This window comes from Danio aesculapii, chromosome 6 (genome assembly GCF_903798145.1).
Source record: "Danio aesculapii chromosome 6, fDanAes4.1, whole genome shotgun sequence".
Taxonomy (NCBI): Eukaryota; Metazoa; Chordata; class Actinopteri; order Cypriniformes; family Danionidae; genus Danio; species Danio aesculapii.
This window is the reverse complement of record NC_079440.1, coordinates 4,004,281-4,025,146: the sequence shown is the minus strand read 5'-3', so window position 1 is coordinate 4,025,146 and position 20,866 is coordinate 4,004,281. Positions and strand designations below refer to the sequence as shown.

General features: G+C 36.3%; 1 protein-coding gene across 2 annotated transcripts in view; it reads right to left on the bottom strand.

The window, feature by feature from the left end:
• The window catches only part of pbx1b (pre-B-cell leukemia homeobox 1b), a 159,833-nt gene that overhangs the window by 14,637 nt on the left and 124,330 nt on the right, over nucleotides 1–20,866 (bottom strand). For both annotated transcript variants that reach the window (XM_056459352.1, XM_056459353.1), the window contains exons 3-5: nucleotides 19,663–19,907; nucleotides 9,858–10,048; nucleotides 3,376–3,511 (exon numbers count right to left, since the gene is read on the bottom strand). In XM_056459352.1, coding sequence (XP_056315327.1) covers nucleotides 3,376–3,511; nucleotides 9,858–10,048; nucleotides 19,663–19,907 — 572 coding nt within the window. The remainder of the gene's footprint in view (nucleotides 1–3,375; nucleotides 3,512–9,857; nucleotides 10,049–19,662; nucleotides 19,908–20,866) is intronic.

Here is a 20,866-nt window from a genome sequence, read left to right as displayed (position 1 = left end):
GTGTGTGCGCGTGTGTGTGTGTGTGTGTGTGTGTGTGTGTGCGCGTGTGTGTAATCTCTGATCACAATATACACTGACAGCAATCTTTCCACACACACACACACACACACACACACACACACACACACACACACACACACACCCCCCCCACACACACACACACAATCCAATTAAATCGATCATTTAAATCAGTGTATGTGAGTGTGTGTGTGTGCGCGCATATGTGTGTGTGTTGAAAGATTGCTGTCAGAGTATATTGTGATCAGACTTGCCATACACACACACACACATACACATATACACACACACACACACACACACACATACACATACACGCACACACACACACCAGAATAAATTGATCGCTTAAATCAGTGTGTGCGTGAGTCAGCTCTGATCACAATATACACTGACAGCAATCCTTCAACACACACACACACACACACACACACACACACACGCACACACACACGCACACACACACACACACACGGACGCACACACACACACACACAAATCCAATTAAATCGAACATTTAAATCAGTGTATGTGTGTGTGTGCACGCGCATATGTGTGTGTGTGTTGAAAGATTGCTGTCAGAGTATATTGTGATCAGACCTGCCATACACACACACACACACATACACACACACGCACACACACACACACACACAAGAATAAATTGATCACTTAAATCAGTGTGTGCGTGAGTCAGCTCTGATCACAATATACACTGACAGCAATCCTTCAACACACACACACACACACACACACACACACACACACACACACACACACACACACACACACACACACACACACACACACACACACTAACAGCCATTACTGCTAATACAGCAGCGGATGAGGCTCTGTGCTAATGATAAACACCATTACCATGAGAAGCTAATCAATCGTGCGGCTAAGCTTCTGCTCCCGCGAGAGGGCTAAAGGTGCTGCTATATTAGAGTCGTCATCACTCACACACCGCCAGTCGGACTTCAGAACCAGCCCTTAATGCATCACACAATCATTTCTGCTAAATTTATTAAAGACTTTAGACTGCATTACGCATTTAGCGCAGCAGATGAATGATGCTAAGAGGCATGCGCTGCTGTGCTGCTGCAGATGATTTTGTTTGACGGTTGCAGGAGCTCGAACTCACGTGAGCATTACTGATATTATTCACATGCAACATATAGTCAGATACAGTGAGCTGACTAGTTTTCTGAATCATGCTATACTGTAATATATTTACTTTTTGATCATACTTTTAAGATTGCATTATATGAATGGGGGGGGGGGGTCATGGTGGCGCAGTGGGTAGCACAATAGCCTCACAGCAAGAAAGTCGCTGGTTTGAGGTCGGCTGGGTCAGTTGGCATTTCTGTGTAGAGTTTGCATGTTCTCCCTGTGTTGGCGTGGGTTTCCTCCGGGTGCTCCGGTTTCCCCCACAGTCTACAGTATAGGTAATTTGAATATGCTAAATTGGCCATAGGGGCATTACGGTGGTGTAGTAGGTAGCATGATCGCCTCACAGCAAGAAGGTCGCTGGTTCGAGCCTCGGCAGGGTCAGTTGGCATTTTCTCCCTGTATTGGCGTGGGTTTCCTCCGGGTGCTCCGGTTTCCCTCACAGTCCACAGTACAGGTGAGTTGAATAGGGTAAATTGGCCATAGGGGCATCACGGTGGTGTAGTAGGTAGCATGATCGCCTCACAGCAAGAAGGTCGCTGGTTCGAGCCTCGGCAGGGTCAGTTGGCATTTTCTCCCTGTATTGGCGTGGGTTTCCTCCGGGTGCTCCGGTTTCCCTCACAGTCCACAGTACAGGTGAATTGAATAGGGTAAATTGGCCATAGGGGCATCACGGTGGTGTAGTAGGTAGCATGATCGCCTCACAGCAAGAAGGTCGCTGGTTCGAGCCTCGGCAGGGTCAGTTGGCATGTTCTCTCCATGTTCGCGTGGGTTTCCTCTGGGTGCTCGGGCAAAGACATGCGGTACAGGTGAATTGAGTAAGCTAAAATGAGTGTGTATGGGTGTTTCCCAGTGATAGGTTGCAGCTGGAAGGGCATGGGCTGCGTAAAACATATGTTGGATAAGTTGGCGGTTCATTCTGCTGTGGCGACCCCAGATTAATAAAGGGACTAAGCCGAAAAGAAAATGAATCTATGAATTAAACTGGCCGTAGTGTATGTGTGTGAATGCAAGAGTGTATGGGTGTTTCCCAGTGTTGGGTTGCAACTGGAAGGGCGTCCGCTGCAAAAAATATATGCTGGATAAGTTGGCAGTTCATTCCACTGTGGCGACCCCGAATTATTAAAGGGACTAAGCCGAAAAGAAAATGAATAAATGAATATATGAATAAAGTAAGGGCTGCACGGTGGCTCAGTGGTTAGCACTGTCGCCTCACAGCAAGAAGGGTGCTGGTTCGAGTCTCGGCTAGGTCAGTTGGCATTTCTGTGTGGAGTTTGCATGTTCTCCCCGTGTTGGCGTGGGTTTCCTGCAGGTGCACCGGTTTCCCCACAGTCCAAACACATGCGCTATAGGAGAATTAAATAAACAAAATTGGCTGTAGTGTGTGTGTGTGTGAATAGCTGTGTTTCTCTTTTGCTGAATATCAGTTTTATTAATCAATAATGGCCATTATAAAAGTATAACGTACAATAAGTTTATACAATATAGGAAATGAAGGCAAGCAATCAGTCAAATAAGCAGAATCAGTGTCCGCGGTTACATTAATTAATATATGAACTTCTCTTTGAGCTCAGCCAAAATACGTTACCTGAGAACAAGTAATAGATTTAAAAGAGCAAAGTCGGGGAATATGTCGTTAGATAGAGACACAAGATGAATTAAATATCACGTTTAACAAATAGAGTGAGATTAGATCCAGCGGTAGATTTTGGATGAACCGTCCGACGTGCACAGCTCTCACCTTGGGTTCTGTGCTCAAAGCACCGGCTGACTCGTCACGTGATGTGCGTTTCCAGCAGTGTAATGTAGATGGAGATCTGTTCAGAAAGGCTAGGTGAAACGCCAGTGTGGACATGGATCGTTTTCATTCTAAAACAGTTTTAAAACTAAAATGTATTAGTGTAAACGGGGCCTAGGAGTTGTCTTAAGATGCTACTTTGGAGTAGTCAATTTACTTATGATGTATGTCTCTGGATGGTGGGAGGAAACCGGGGAACCCGAGGAAAACCCAAGCGAGCAACAACGGGAGCAAACTCCACACCGAAACGCTGACTGGCACAGCATACTGGTAATTTCAAGCCACACCTATAATTTTGTAATCCTCGTACTACTAGCAATTGCACTATAGCACATATTTGAGGGTGTATTATTAGAGAGGATTATCAGTGATGTGTATTTCAGCACCTGTGAGACGGTGATGGAGCATTTCTTGGCCAGCTCCTCTTTGGCCTCCTCACTGGGGTACGGGTTACTGAGGTGAGAGTAGAAATACTCATTCAGGATCTCTGTGGCCTGTTTGTTAAAGTTTCGTCTTTTCCTCCTGTGCAGAGAAAGAGGGAGAGAGAAACCAATTAGATGTGGACATACTTTTTGTTGCATATAATTAATGCTTCATATCAAACATTTCGAGAACATAGAAAGGGCCACAAATGGTTAGTTTAGAGAAAATTTTAGAGACAAATCAGTTGTTTTAAGAATCATTCCAGCGAACTGTCCAAAAAATCACCTTGTTTAAGACCTGATTTCTTTTAGAAATCAATGATCCTCACTCCCTGATTGATATACGATATAAAGTGGGTATCAGTGGGTATCATCAATTCCAAAATGAAACGAAAAGTTCATTAAAACCTAACATGAAAATCAGGCAAACTGTGCTAAAAACACTGAACTCAAAAAATTGGCAACACATTTCACCTAATTACAATAAGGCAGAAATAAATGACGAAGAGTATTTTCTTGTGAATGATACCCCAACTCCTATAATCTGCTTTATTCACAAATTTTTATTTGATTTTTACAATTAATAATCAAAGTTGCAATAAGAAAAATTAACAAAGTTTATTCAGTTTTATGGGACATTTTTCTCATGAGTGTGACAACAAACTAAAAAACTGGATGGCAGGTATACAGTAACTTATTTAAAATGTTACGAGTATCTCAATAACAGAATACCAAGTAACTAGACAAACCAGATGAGGCTAAATAACTAGATAAAGTCATATAACTCGATAAACAATAAACTAGTAACTTATGCATTTTATGAGGATATAAACAATGACCTACCAACAAACTACATAAACTGTCACCTGTGCATATTTTTAAATGGATTTATTATGGCAAATCTGTTGAGTGAGAACTTTATTTAAAGTGAATATGCAAAACCTACTTTATTTTATTTTATTTTATTTTATTTTATTTTTTGTTTTATTTTATTTTATTTTATTTTATTTTTTTGTTTTATTTTTAATTAATTTTCAATTTAATTTAATTTAATTTAATTTAATTTAATTTAATTTAATTTAATTTAATTTAATTTAATTTAATTTAATTTAATTTAATTTAATTTAATTTAATTTAATTTTATTTAATTTAATTTAGGCAATACATTCTGCTGTAGTGACCCCTGATAAATCGAAGAAAAATGTATGAATTATTTAATTTAATTTAATTTAATTTAATTTAATTTAATTTAATTTAATTTAATTTAATTTAATTTAATTTAATTTAATTTAATTTAATTTAATTTAATTTAATTTAGGCAGTACATTCTGCTGTAGTGACCCCTGATAAATCGAGAAAAATTAATGAATAATTGAATTGAATTGAATTGAATTGAATTTAATTTAATTTTAGGCAGTACATTCTGCTGTGGTGGCCCCTGATAAATCGAAGAAAAATTAATGAATTATTTAATTTAATTTAATTAACCCAACTTGATGATATAATGTAATAAATTTTTTTTAAATAATATCAAAAGTACTCATTACTAATTCTAATCAAAATTGATGATGTATTTAAACTATGTGAAAAACGAAACTACACATTTAGTCCAAATTAAAACAATAACAAAAATAAATCGTCTTTCTATTTTCATCATTTAAGGCATTATATTTGTGAAAAACGTGCAAAAACATTGTTCTGGAAGAGGAAGAATCCACTCGACCGCATGCAGACTCCAAAGAGAAGCGGCTTTAAATAGGTGAATTGAGTCCCTGCCGGCGTCACTCATCTGTGGGTTAAGAGTGTGTGAGTGCAGCTCATCTCAGGGGCTTTTACAGATGCAGCTCTGAAGGGCTGATTTCCTCCCCAAAACCCCTCTTCGCTAAATTCGCTAAATGCAAATGAGCACAGCACGCTCTCCGGCGAGCAGAGGATTAATGAAAGAAACTGAGCATGCTCTGAAGAGGATTCGGAGGAAACATCAAGCTCATTTAAATGTTATGGCTGAGACTCCAGGCTTCCAGCGTCATTTATCCGCAAAGGAAATGTATGCAAATCCCGGGCACGTTTCAAAGGGAACAAGCGATTACATTGAGAGAGGGATGGACTGTGTGTGGGTTTTGGCCCTTAAAGCGCGAGTCTGAGGCCTCCACTCCCCCGGGAAGGATCAGGAATGGGAAATCGCATGTGTGCAAAGAGTGTTTGTTTACATGGATGTGGTGGTTACGGGTTTAGCGCAGAGCGTGATCTGTGAGGAGGAAAAGAATGAGAATGTGGGTTTGATTATGGCTGGATTTACTCTCAAACGCACCGAACAAATGGCAACAGTTTATTATCTACTTAAGCAATATATCAACCTTTCAGGAGGAATGAGGTGAGGTATAATACTGTTAATTTATACAGTTAATTTATTTTGTTATTTACTTTATTTTCTTCATTTATTTCTTTAAAATGAAGGCAAAATCTTTTGCAATATTTACCAAAAATCTTGAATGACATGTAAGCCCCATAGTTTGCCCAGAAAAAGTACTCAAGTGCATCATTAGCTATGTTTCTATTCAAAAACAGCAAAAGAGGAATATCGCATAAAAGAATCGCGCAAATAAAGCAGCGTTTGCATCCAGCGAGTCAAAGAGAACAAATTCACCACTTCCTGATTAACTGGCGGCAAATATCAACAGTAAAAACAGAATTTGTTGAGGTAGGAGACGCTGCGTGAATCTTTTCTTTATTTAATAAATTACTTGCGCCTCAGAGGACAAATCGTCACCTTAGAATTATCAGGTTCTGTCTGCATTCTACATGATTTTGAGATATTGAGCTTCAAAGTTTTTGCATTCGATATAGTAAACAACATGTGTGTAACAGTTCTCTTTCATACATTAACATGACAGAGACCCTAAGAGTTCTCTAAATGTAAATTATCAAAGTACTCTTACATTTGCAAATTGGAGTAAAAAACCACGGTAAATGCAGATAGAACCTTCTCATTCTGAAAAGTCATTTTCCACTTGGAATTATAAGTTTCTATCTGGCAGATCATTCATTGAAGCATTACTTTTCAAGAAATACAATCGAAAATATATAATCTGGTGTTGTAACAATATGTTGATGCTTGAGAAAGTTACAGTTTTGCTTTCGTTAACATTTATTTCATGTTTTAGGATGAATATTTTTTTTTCTTGTTTAAATTAATCATATAGGACTGTGCTAAATATTTTGTCCAGTGCAGATGTCAATTTTATCTAACTAATATGTTAATATGTATAACATTTTATGCTTTATATTAATTATTGAATTATATTGATTGAATTATATGCCCCATGAATTAAATTAAGTATTTGCCCTTCATGGCCTAATATTAAATTAAAGACTTTAAAAGAAAACAGACAATAAGCAAATGAGTTTAATGAACACTGAAAAATGTTTCACTTACCATATATACACGAATAAAAATATTTCACATTTAATATAGACATTTTTAAAATATTTGTTTCTTTTTCAACAATGTCAAATTTAACATTTTATCTCAATGTCAAAAAATACTTCTAAATCATCACATTTACACACTTCTCAATTGTGTGTGATGCGACATTATTTAGTTGAATTTCTGGTGTTTCCCGCTGTCAGTGGAGCAGTCTGGCGAAATGGTAAAGAAAGCTGATCCTGATTGGTCCTCGTGCGTGCATTCAAAATGCTGAGTTGCACACTGAAAGAACCTTATAGAGCCAAGCTAGAGTTCAACTATGTAGATAAACCGTTTTTGTTATATATAAAAAACATCACATAATGTAAATAAGATATCATTTAATAAGAATATGTCAATAACTCAATTTTGACAAAAATGTCAGATAGACCCTTATAATTCTAAGGTGATGAATTGTTGACATGCAGTGAACGCGTGGTTGCCATTTGAAGGTGTGAGACGTGGAGCACAGACCCTCTTGAAAGTTCTGGAGGTCATTAATAATATAATAACTCTAATACTGAAACGGTTAAAACATTTTAGACTCACCAAAACAACATTTCAGATGTTTTAAAGTGTGCTCAGCCTGCTGGTTTGTCCATTCACACACATTATTATCATCACATGATCTCTTATAACAAAATCACATGACTATTTTAATGTGCACACTGGAATTTGTTCGCTGTTCCATCGTAGTTCATGCAATGAATAAAATAGTTTATCTTACTCAGTTAAGCGCATGTTTTTAATGTGCATTTTCAAAATTGATGCACATCTTGCCATTTCCATCAATCATTTTTTATGAGAATCTCCAAAAATGCACATAAAAAATAGGTGGATTGAAACACAGCTATTGTGATAAATCTAATTCAAGGGGCCGATCACACCAATTGCGCTTTACTGCTCTGAAAACGCGAGGCGTGCCGCACTGCACTGCCTTTTTTTGTTGACAATATTGTTGACAATGTTGCTGGGCAACCACTGAATCAGCTGCTTTGTTGCAAAGTCTCTTTAAGGCAAGTCATTTCACTCGGTGGCCATCTTTGAAACGCCTCTAGGGCAGTATGCTCGGGCATTCTGTTTGAATGGGGGAAAATCCAATTCTACAAAACTACTTGCCAAGATTACGATAACATTACATATTATGAAAAAACAATAAAACTAAACAACAACTGTCTATTTAGTTTCATTTCTAAATGTTCTTATCACACAAAATCTGCAGAAACTCACCTCTTGTCCAAGCCCCTCCCCTGGAGAATTGTCATTCTATAGCGATCGCTGATTGGCTCATGTACTAGAAGGCGGGCTTTATTCGCCATATTGCTTTCGAACTATTTTTACAGTTCAGTTTTAGCGATCTTCATGTTTACAATTGTGCTCCCTTCGCAGTGCACTTTGAAAACATTAATGTCATATTGAACACAGCCTCATGACGAAAGCTATAGGTGACCTATTATTTAAAAGTGGAATTTATGTTACGTATACAAAGCTTGTGAAAACAAAAAACACAGCATATTTTAATGCTTTTAATTCATAGTAGGTTATTTATTAAGAAATGTATCTATACTGTATTTGACATGGGCCTGCTGGTTAGAACATTTCTGCAGTGATCTGCATGTCAAATTGTAAAAGTAGACTTAAAAAAAAATTAAATAAATAAATAAATAAACAATATCCTACTTAATAATAATAATCGTCATCATCATTAATATTATAATTAAATTATAATTATAATTGAATTTTATAATTAAATTTTAAATTTCATAATAATTAATAAATATAAAATTTTATTTTTCTTTATAAACAGCCTCGTTCTTTATTTATTCATATGATTTATATATGATATTCGAATACGCGTTAGCTTTTGTAAGTGATTTTATGTTTTAGAATAGAATATGTAACATTCTCAATAATATTTGTAAAGGAAACACAGGCTCTATACGTGCCAATTACATATATTTCAATTAATATGGAAAGCGAGTGCATGTTTTTACCAAAACTAACATTGGATTTATTTTAAATGCGTGTGCGTGTAAAACAATATAATTTGCACAAAGAAATGATGGGGTTTCTCTCTAAGGAAGTAGTTACTCCACCCTGTTTAGAGCATCATTATGGGCGTTTTACTTACTAATAACTAATGTCGTTCAAGCGATGGACGAGAGAAACTACGGGTTTTAGGAAACACTCGTCACTACATTGTTCTTTTCCCAAACAATGCATTGTACTATGATAGTTCAGCCGCAAGTTACGTCGTTGTTTGGGAAACACACCCCTGATTTGTTGCTAAATAACCAATCAGAGCATTCTCTTCAGCCAATGACCATCTGGTTTCTTTAAAAACCAGGGATCTTCCCTGTCTGATTGATATACCATATAAAATGAGTCTCAGACCGGCAAGAAGCCCTGAATGAAGTTCCATTGTTTCAAGCCATGTCTTTAAAATATGGAAATTTATTTTACCGCAGTATTTTCAATGGAGTTTCAGCGCTCGGCTGCTGCTACTGACAGCGCTTGACTTTAAACGTCTTTCATTTTCATAACTGATTTTATATTAATTAAATTACTTCATCCATGTTGTAAAAGAAACGTACAAAATTTATAAGGTCACATTAACCGTTCACTGGAAGTTTATCGGGGGCTGAAAAACACTTGCTGTGCTTATAGCCCATTCAAGTGTACTGTCAAGTGTCAAGTGGTTCCAAACTTGTTTAATAAGTTTCTTTTTCCTGTTAAACACAAAAGAAGATATTTTGAAAAATGTTGGAAAACGCCGGACACTGACATGCATAGAAAGGAGAAAAAAAACTACTACAGAAGTCAAATTATCTTCTTTTGTGTTGGACAGAACATTGAAACTCAAACCGGTTTGCACCCACTTGAGTAAATGATGACGTCGTTTTGATTTTATCCATTTGATTTGGCAAGTGTTGTAGTGATTTTGGCCACCGCTGTAAAAGTGCTGTTTTGGTGCACAGACCTGGCATCGAGGAATCGTGAGCGCAGGATCATCACGGCCTCACAGGTGCTCTGCTTCAGCTGCATCTGGATGGAGCTGAACTTGCGGTGGATGATGCCCACCATGCGCTCGATCTCTTTGGGCGAGATGGGTCGCGTGCGAGACTGTTCCCTCAGCAGGTTCATCACATGAGTCGTGAATTCATTACACGCCTGTAAAGATGGAAACAGAGATACATGTGTGTTACCGTGAGGCAGAATAAAGGGATAATCACACAAATATGAAAGATCTGTCATTATTTGCTGATTATGCTATGCTTCTGATGCTAATGCTGCTATTTGTTTCTTTTTCAGGCCACAGAAATAAATAAGCTTTAAAGGGCACATAGTTGACCTCTTTTTTATGATTTAATATTATGGTTGTTCTGAGTGTGCCAGTTTAGGTTCAGTTTAAAACACAATTCAGATTTTTTTATTATAATGTGTTAAAAGGTGTCATGTTGGGGGCGTGTCCACAGCTCGCTGATTTAGGGGTGTGTTGCTTGACATGTAGACTAGTTTCGGCTTCCCGCCCAACGTAACAAGGGGGCGAGGCCATGAGCTCACCCGCTCTGTGTTTGCAACAGAGTCTGACAGGGAGACTCAGAGGAGAAGGAGTGAGAGGTTCAGCATTCAGTCGTACATGTACGACTCGGACACACACCAAGCAAAGAGTACAAAATCATTTGTGTCTTTGTAGAGTTTTACACCCAACTGTGTGCTAGTTTCAAGTGCCGAGCTTGTACACAGAAACTAATAACCACACACACTGAATTAACTTTGACTGAGGGACCGGATGCGCCGCTCGAAGCCGCGACACGGCACACCAGACACTCTCTGTGGCGCGGCAGAGACATGAAGTGTCCCGAATCATCACACCACGCATTTTATAATTCTAAACATAGGTTTCTGCAGCGGTCCACGGCGCCCAGCCGTCGACTTGAGTGTACCCTGATAGAAACCTATGTTTAGAATTCTAAAACGCATACCTAAAGATACAACCAATAATTCCGATTAGAGCGATAATGTGGAGAATATTGATCTTGTGTTGAGCCCAATGAGCCTTGCATCTAAAAATAGAGCTAGCGTGTTCCTTTAGTGATATCGCTTCGACTCACGCTGAAAATGGCGGACGTGAATCAACAAACTGAGGATATGATGACGCGCCTGTCAATCAATATTGGTGGGCGGGGGGACCGCTCTCCTACGTAAAGTTGCGGTCGGTCTGAAAACCGCTCCAATTGGTCCACCATTTTTTATGTTGTTAAATTGAAAAAAAAGCACTGGGTGTGCTTATATCACCCCAATATGACGGTCTATACACCATACATGCACATATGTCTGTCCAAACAGCTTGAAAAGTAGTTTTTTACCATAGGTGCCCTTTAAAAAAGATGCAAACAAAAGATGCAAACGAATGTATTAAAGAATGATCCCATGTGTTTTTAAAATGTTCTGAGAGTATACAGTAAGAATTATTGTAAGTTTATTACAGTACTTTTATTGTAAACTGTAAACGGCTTCCAGCTGCAACCCAGTACTGGGAAATACTCATACACATTCACATTCACACACACACTCATACACTATGGACAATTTAGTCCATCAATTCACCTATAGCGCATGCGTTTGGATTGAGGGGGAAACCGGAGCATCCGGTGCCAACACGGGGAGAACATGCAAACTCAACACAGAAATGCCCAGCCGGGACTCAAACCAGCAACCTTTTTGCTGTTAGGCGACAGTGCTAACCACTGAACCACTGTGCCGCCCCTGCTTTGATATAGTTTTAATGAATTACAATTAATAACGCATGAAAAAACTAAATGTCCCAAAACTTATTTGTGTTGTTTCTTCACTGAATTTAACGACTGTCAGAAAAACAGTTGACCTAACATGATAACCTGCTATTGAAATGGACACAAGATGAATATAATAACATCAGAGATAAATACAGCGATGTAATTTAATTCATTTATTTACCTTCGGCTTAGTCCCTTTATTCATCAGATGCCACAGTGGAATGAACCTCCAACTTATCCAGCATATGTTATACACAGCGGATTCCCTTTCAGATGCAACCCAGTACTGGGAAACATCCATACACACACACACTCATACACTACGGCCAATTTAGCTTATTCAATTCCCCTATAGTGCATGTGTTTGGATTGTAGGGGAAACCGGAGCACCCGGAGGAAACCCACACCAACACGGGGAGAACATGCAAACTGACCCAGCTGGGACTCGAACCAGTGACCTTCTTGCTGTGAGACGACAGTGCTAACCACTGCGCCACTGTGCCGCCCATTAATACAACAATTTATAAAAAATGAATATCACACATCATCAAGTAAAATTCTAGCTATAGTAAATATAATATATCCGCTGAAAGTATTTCAATATTACATAAACATGAGAGAAAGTATGAGGATGTGAATGAAGTCTAATGTAGTGATGCTCATAAAGCTCATCGTTGATCCTCATTAAGCAGATCCTTCCAGAGTTCATTAATTCGGCCTAAAAATGAGTGGTTACACTTTCAACACTGTGCTTTAATTCTGCGATGGCCTCATTGGCGTGAGCTGCTCATTACTCAAACAGCAGGACTCATGGGAAGAAGAGCACAACAACAGTCAGAGCCGCGATGAAGGACACGTTTGCTCTTATGTTGGTGGTCCGTCTGTGTGTGTGTGTGTGTGGTTCTCTATGACAGCTATGAATGTCCTTCTGTGAACAAACAAACAGAGGACACCTGGCCCTGTCCCAGAATGCATTTCAGTACATCACCTCTCCTCTGTCCTGACCATTCATCATCTGAATAGATCTAAACAGCACAACAGCGACTGATGCTCGCACTCAAACAATCATTTGCTGCATTTGATATACTGCAAGCTGATGTGTGCAACAGTTATTTACATGCATACAGTACATTTTTATACATACAAATGTATTTACTATTATGTACATACATAAATGTATTTATTTTTAATAATTAGGAAAACAAAGTTTCAATCTATTAGGTAAAAAACAATTAGTTATTTAAATGCAACTTTACAACACACTTTTTATTTAAAGTTCTGGATTATCATTCTTTCTTTCTTTCTTTTCAGCTTAGTCCCTTTATTAATCTGGGGTCGCCACAGCGGAATGAACCACCAACTTATCCAGCACATGTTTTACGCAGCGGATGCCCTTCCAGCTGCAACCCCATCTCTGGGAAACTGGATTACCATATTTTTTATTATTATCATTTTATTTCATATTATCATATCATTATTTTTATAATAATTTATAACATACTCTGACTTCTTTAATGCAATTATTTAAACAAACAATGTTGTTTCCATCAGAAATGTCCTCATTATTTTTTATCAAATAATAGAAAAGAAAAAAAGCCACTGAAATACCATATTTTTGAGACACTGTAAAAATGATATGACAGTCATGATAAGTCATGAACAGTTTTTATATTACTTTAACTTACTTTAAAAGCCTAGCTTAAAGCTTAACTTAATATTTTTAGTCAATTTGATTGATATAAGTTAAGATCATTTTTTTTGTTAAATCATTCATTCATTTTCCTTCGGTTTAGTTACTTCATCAGGGGTTGCCACAGCGGAATGAACCACCAACTTATCCAGCATATGTTTTACATATCGGATGCCCTTCCAGCTGCAACCCAGTACTGGAAAAACACCCATACACACTCATTCACACACACACTCATACACTACGGACAATTAAGCCTACCCAATTCACCTGTACCGCATGTCTTTGGACTGTGGGGGAAACCGGAGCACCCGGAGGAAACCCACGTGAACGCAGGGAGAACATGCAAAATCTGTCAAGAGTGAAATTTTAACCTGGTGTGACTTACAGCATATTCAGATGCAACTCCTTTTCTGTAAAATACAATACTTCACTTGTAATTTAGATCTAATAGTTGAGAATCTGTTATTTAATATGAAGCAGCAGAATGTGATGCTTTCATGAGCCTTTCTGTTAATAGTTAATAGTTCCTGAAATTCAGCCGGAGCAGTGTATTAAATGGCTCTGACAGCGTGTTGTGCTTCTGAATCTGGGCCAGAGACGTGATGTTTGAGCCGAGCTGTTTTCTGAACTCAATGTGAGGAGACACGGAGATGATACAACAAGACAACAAACAGCCCGAGAGTCTTTCTACAGTACTGCCCACACAACAACACACATACAGTCTGATTCATCAAGCAGTGACGACATCAGATGATTCTTCTCATGAATCAGTCTGAATCAGGAATCAGTCTAATGAATCACTCGCTCAATGACTCAGTCCAAATAAACAGCTCTTAAAGGGAGAGTTCAGCAAAAAAAGTCACCTCAAGTTGTTTAAAATTTTGAAGAAACCAATCAATCAATCAAATGCATGAATCAAATGAATGAATGAATCAATCAATCGAATGCATGAATGAATCGAATGAATCAATCAATCAATCGAATGCATGAATGAATAAATGAATGAATTGAATGAATGAATCAATCAATCAATCGAATGCATGAATGAATAAATGAATGAATCGAATGAATCAATCAATCAATCGAATGCATGAATGAATGAATGAATGAATGAATGAATGAATTGAATAAATCAATCATTCAATCGAATGCATGAATGAATAAATGAATGAATTGAATGAATGAATCAATCACTCAATCGAATGCATGATTGAAAAAAATATGAATCGAATGAATGAATGAATCAATCAATCGAATGCATGAATGAAAAAATGAATGAATCGAATGAATGAATGAATCAATCAATCGAATGCATGAATGAATAAATGAATGAATCGAATGAATCAATCAATCAATCAATCGAATGCATGAATGAATGAATGAATGAATGAATGAATGAATGAATGAATCGAATAAATCAATCAATCGAATGCATGAATGAATAAATGAATGAATTGAATGAATGAATCAATCGAATGCATGATTGAAAAAATGAATGAATCGAATGAATGAATCAATCAATCAACCAAATGCATGAATAAATAAATGAATTGAATGAATGAATCAATCAATCAATCGAATGCATGAATGAATGAATGAATGAATGAATCGAATAAATCAATCAATCAATCGAATGCATGAATGAATAAATGAATGAATCGAATTAATTAATCAATCAATCAATCGAATGCATGAATGAATAAATGAATGAATCGAATGAATGAATGAATCACTCGAATGCATGAATGAAAAAATTAATGAATTGAATGAATGAATCAATCAATCAACCAAATGCATGAATAAATAAATGAATGAATTGAATGAATGAATGAATCAATCAATCGAATGCATGAATGAATGAATGAATGAATGAATCAATCAATCAATCAATCAATCAATCAATCAATCAATCAATCAATACTGAAGAATACTGAACACTTTACAATAAAGTTGCATTAGTTAATATTAGCAAATGTTTTCACTCACATGAGCACGCTTGTTATACATTTATTACAGTGTGTATTCATCTTTGTACACTCAAAAAATTACTGCTGCTTGTTCAAACTACCTGTTTAAAACGAACTGAAACAACACAATTCTTGCAATTTCTTTGGCTAATTCATTTGTTTTATGTTCAGTCCACTTTAATTTGTAAACCATTAAGTTAACTTAAGTGTTTTGTGTTGGGACAACATGAAGGAATTGTGTTGGTCCAACTACCTAGTTAGGGGATTTGTAGTTCCCAGCAATTAAGAGAAGGTTGACAATTAAAGTAAGATAATAAAAGACAACAATGTTGACAATAAAAGTAATCTGAGGTGTTTAAAGTTAATTAAAAGACTTGTTAGAGTTTAATCTTTACTTTAGTTTGAAGTTTTAGAAGATTTTGATGTAATGCTTTGAGTTTTGAGATTACCACCTTGCAGAAGCGCCCATGCTTTGGGTGTTGGCAGCTTAATTAGCGAAAATGGAGTTTGTTGCTTTGCTCAATGAGCAAAAACTGTCCTAAAATTAGGTTTGAGATCAGTCTCAATCAACTGTAACTCATGTAATATGCTTAGAAATGGCTCTTTTAGTTCATTTAGGATAACGTCGAATAACACTAAGAGACTTCGAAACGTATGGCACGTAATAGATATTATCAGACCTTTGAGTTTAAGTTAAATCAAAATACAAATGCATTTAAACTTTTATTTGATAAAATCACGTTGGACCAACTCATTTGCATTTAAGTGTGTAAATAGTTTTTTTAGTTGGTGCTAAACATATTTATTAGATGGAAATCCTGCCCTCAGTTCATCCAATGAGTTATTTTTTTGAGTGTAACCATTAGTAAAAAATAAAGCTTTTGCTAACTGACAGCGCATTAACTACTATTAACAAGCACAAAAGATTTTGGTTTTATTTTCTTTGACTTTTTTTATAGCATTCCAGATACTCAGATACTTAAGTCTTCAACTTAAAATAAACAAAATAAGATTCTTCCTTAGCAAATCTAGCAGAATGATTATATTCAGGATCATTCAGTTTCTTTCTTTAAATTCTCCGACATACAATTTAAAGACTCACTGCACTTCCAGGTAGAAAAGCATGTTATGAATTGTCTAAAATAAGTTAATATTATTAAATTAGTTACATTTTAGATGCATATTATCTGTTTTTTCTTTTTTTCTTGTAAAAATAATCCTCAAATTTGTCTCAGAGTAACACTCCAGTGAGTCATTTGAATAAATGATTCAGTGATTCATTCATGAGCTTCGCTTCTAAATCAGGAGTGCCCAAACATTTTCTTATAAAGGGTCAAAAAACAAACTTGATTTAGGGTTGAGGGCTGAAGTTAAATATACCAAACCGTATTACATTAAATTTGTCATGGGTGATTTCCAAAATCATTTGCTAATATTTAAAAATAACTGGAAAATGTTGCTTTAAAACATATCAATTAATGATGCAGTATCATTTTACAATGAATTAATTATAGTAAAAACATAATCCCATTTATAACACAATGGAGTTCAATGCTGAATATCGAGCTGCTCCTGCCTTTACCTTGATTTGCCCATTGATGTCTTGTGCATTGTCCTCTAGTTGTCAGTATTTACTGACAGTATTTACATTTAAAAGTCTGATTCATTTACAACATTTAATTGAAACGTTTTTTATACAGGGTTTCTACAGGTTTCATCAAGTCAAATTTAAGACATTTTAAGACCATTTTAAGACCATAATGAATGAAATTTCAGACTTACACAAAGCTAAACGCTAAAGATTTTTTTAATGGCCAAGTGAAAACCTTAAAAAGAGACATTAAAAACAAATGTTATTGTAAGGAAGATAATAAGTTAATAAATAAACGTTTCTTAAAACTTTTATTGAAATATATTGTTAGTGATTGGATGGGTGGCCCCATTGGGTATAGATTTACATGGACATAGGAAAATGAAGACCCGTTTAAAAATACTTAAGACCTACAACAGCATATTTCAGTGGATTTAAGACTTTTGGTTTTTGAAATGTAAGAAATTTTAAGACCTTTTAAGACCCCGCAGATACCCCTGTTTGTATTTCCTCAATTACACAAAGAAACAAAAGGTTACATTAAATTTGACAATCTCTGTCAAAGGCATTTGCCCCAACCTACTTCCGATCATTCTCCCTCTTTTTTCAGATGAGATGGCCAGACCAAAGATTACCATAGGCCAACTTTGACCCATGGGCCCTACTTTGTGCACCTCTGTTCTAAATGAAGCCACTGCTTCAAACGAATCTCTAATTAAAACAGGAACTTGTTGTCATGCTGGAGGTTTTAATGTCATATATACTTATCTAAAGCTTAAAGAGAGAGAGTGAGAGAGAGAATTTTTCTGTCAATATCACACACACACACACCATGCCCGGTTCTCCATGACCGCAGGAATGCTGGTCTGTCAGCAGCAACACAAGAGCACTGACTGTGATGAAGCTCACAGATTAAAACAGGAGGGAGTCTGAAATCACATCTGAGGGTGAATGAGCTGCTTTCCCCCACTGACACACACACACACACACACACACAGCATCTTCAGCATCATGATCTGATCTGACAGAGTCTGGGGCGCCAATGCTGCCTGCTGAGATATACACACGCACACACACACTTATGTTTTCACTATCTTTAAAAGGACATTTATTGACACAATTTAATTCTCTAAGGGCCCTTTAGATGGGTGTCAGAAAGTGAGGAGCAGCCAAAATGTCTCTTCTGGTTTTTATTCTGGTCAGAGAATCAAACTAAAACACACATATGCTGACACACACACATGCACCAAAGAATTACATTAAAATATATTCATTCCAAAGGGGCAAACAATGTCAATGTTCCCATTATATGTATATAATATAAAATGAATGAATGATTAAATAAATTTGTCATTAGAATAGAATTTCTCATCAATATTGAAAAATAACGATTTATTTGGTTACTTTTTATTTAGTTTGTTGAAAATATGTCATTTTAACTGTGATAATTTTGTTACTTATTAAATAAAATTATTTCTTTGTAAATAAATATATATTTTTTCATTTTATACATTTAAAGTTTGTCACTTCGGCCTAAATAGATTAACAATGATTTTTATGTGACCTCATACTTCAGTTTCTCATTAAATCTCGACCAATCAAATGCTCTCTAGTATCTGACATGCCCCGCCCCCTTCAAGACACTTCTCATTTGCTTTTCATTTGATGAGTTTGAGCTCAACCAGTCTCAATGGGGTATATGCACACAGACTCCTCCAGCCCCAGGGCTTGCGGTGAATTGTCATCCCATACAAAATCGCAGCGTTTAAGATCTGATTTCTTTGAAGAAACAGCGATCTTCACTGCCTGGCTGAGATACAATATAAAGTGGGTATCAGACCAAACAAGAAGCACTGCATGAAATTATATATTTCCACACCATGTCTTTAAAATATGGAAATTAATTTTACCCCAGTAGTTTCACTGGAATTTCTGTGCTAGCCTGCTGCTAATGACGGTGCTTGTGTTTAAACGATCTTTCGTCTCTTTTTATGCTTCAACAACCAAATGGATGCTTAAGTCTATTTAACGGATTATATTTGAATTACATTACAACATCGATGCTGTAAAAGGAGCCGTATGAAATTAAAAATAGTCACATGAAGCTTTCACCAGAAGTTCATCACTGGCTGAAAAACACTAGCTGTGCATATAGCAGAGCTATGATAAAACAAAATGCTATTGGCTGTTTTTTTTAAAGGGGAGGAGCTATTCTGCCCCGCCCTCTCTTCATGTTTCAGTTGTGATTATGTCAAACATCAAGTAAAAAATGTACATTTTAAAGCACTTCACTGGATCTTTACCCTTTTTAAATTTTCCACATAAACTAATTATTGACAAGTTGATCTTTTATTTAGAAATATTTATAAATGATCATAAAACAACAGTTTGTTCTGTAGACAATCCAAAACAAATATTGCTGAAGGGGGCTAATAAAATTGACCCTAAAATGGCTTTAAAATAAATAAAAACTGCTTTTATTCTAGCCGAAATAAAACAAATAAGACTTTCTTGAGAAGAAAAAATATTATAGGAAATACTGTAAAAAATTCCTTGCTCTGTTAAACATTATTTGGGAAATATTTGGAAGAAAAATTCACAGGACTTCAACTGTTTGTGTACCTTAATTGTATATTGTTTAGATTTGCATGTAGCATGCTTTAAGAAAGTACTTATAAAGGCGCTACATATAATAAATGAATAAATAAATATATCATTATTACATGTTTGCTGACCTGCTCGTATTTCTCCAGCTCAGTGTGGTAGATCTGGCGGATCTGTGAGAGTTTGGCTCTGTAATCAGAGTGTTCGGCGGAGTTATCGGCTCCGACTCCTCCCGAAGCCGCAGCTGCAGCCGCCGCTGCCGCAGACCCGCCCCCTTTCTCCGGCCCGGACACGCCCTCCGCCAGCAGCATGTTGTCCAATCGCATCAGCTGAGCGTCGGGAGGCTCCTCCTCCTGAGCTCCACGGATACTCAACACTGAAACAGAGCAAACAGAGAAACATTACTGACACAGCTCCAGCATCCCAGAATACACATGGCTTCATCCATCCACACACAATCTGCTTTGATGAATAGACTTTTAGCAGAAACCAAAAAAAAAACCCTGCCATGGCTGCAGTTGACTTTGCCAGTATTATGATGATATATAATACAACTTCATCTAATTCATATGATCTTCCCACTGAGCAGAGCTGCTGTGTGGCTGTAAATCTCACAATGATGCCTGCGCTCTGATGATCCCACACTAGAGGGACTCAGTGACTGAGATTAGGCCAGATCTGCAGTGGTAAAACACACTTACATACAAACACATGCATGCACATACACTTACACTAGAGACACGGACATGCACACATACACATACACACCCAAAGATGACACAAGTCTCTATGAGTGTGTGTATTCATGTTAAAGTCCCCACTGGCATATAAAAACAAGTACACACACAAGCACAGACAAACAGGATATTAAGTCTTCTTTGATTTTAGAAATTTAAAAAGGACCTATTTCATACTATACTATAGATAAAATAATATAATAAACAAAATACTATATTATTACATAACATAAATGGCTAAAAATATAATAAATAAACTGATATAATAAGAATAAATAAAAGAAAACAAGAAAAACTATAATATTATCACTATAAAATACTCTACTTATGATCTTCTGATTATCAGCAGTTGTTGTGTTATGAATTATATTTTGTTAAAAAGCACATTATTTTAATTATTATAAATGACAATGTCTACAAACCAAATTAATATTAAAAACTACAAAAATGTATAAAAATAGTGTAATACCATACTATTAGTATATCATATTAAAAATGTAGATTGTTTGCAATATTTTATGAACAATACTAATTAAATAAAACGCTATTATTTGTCTATTTTATATAAAATATAAAATAATCAATGACTAAATTGTCA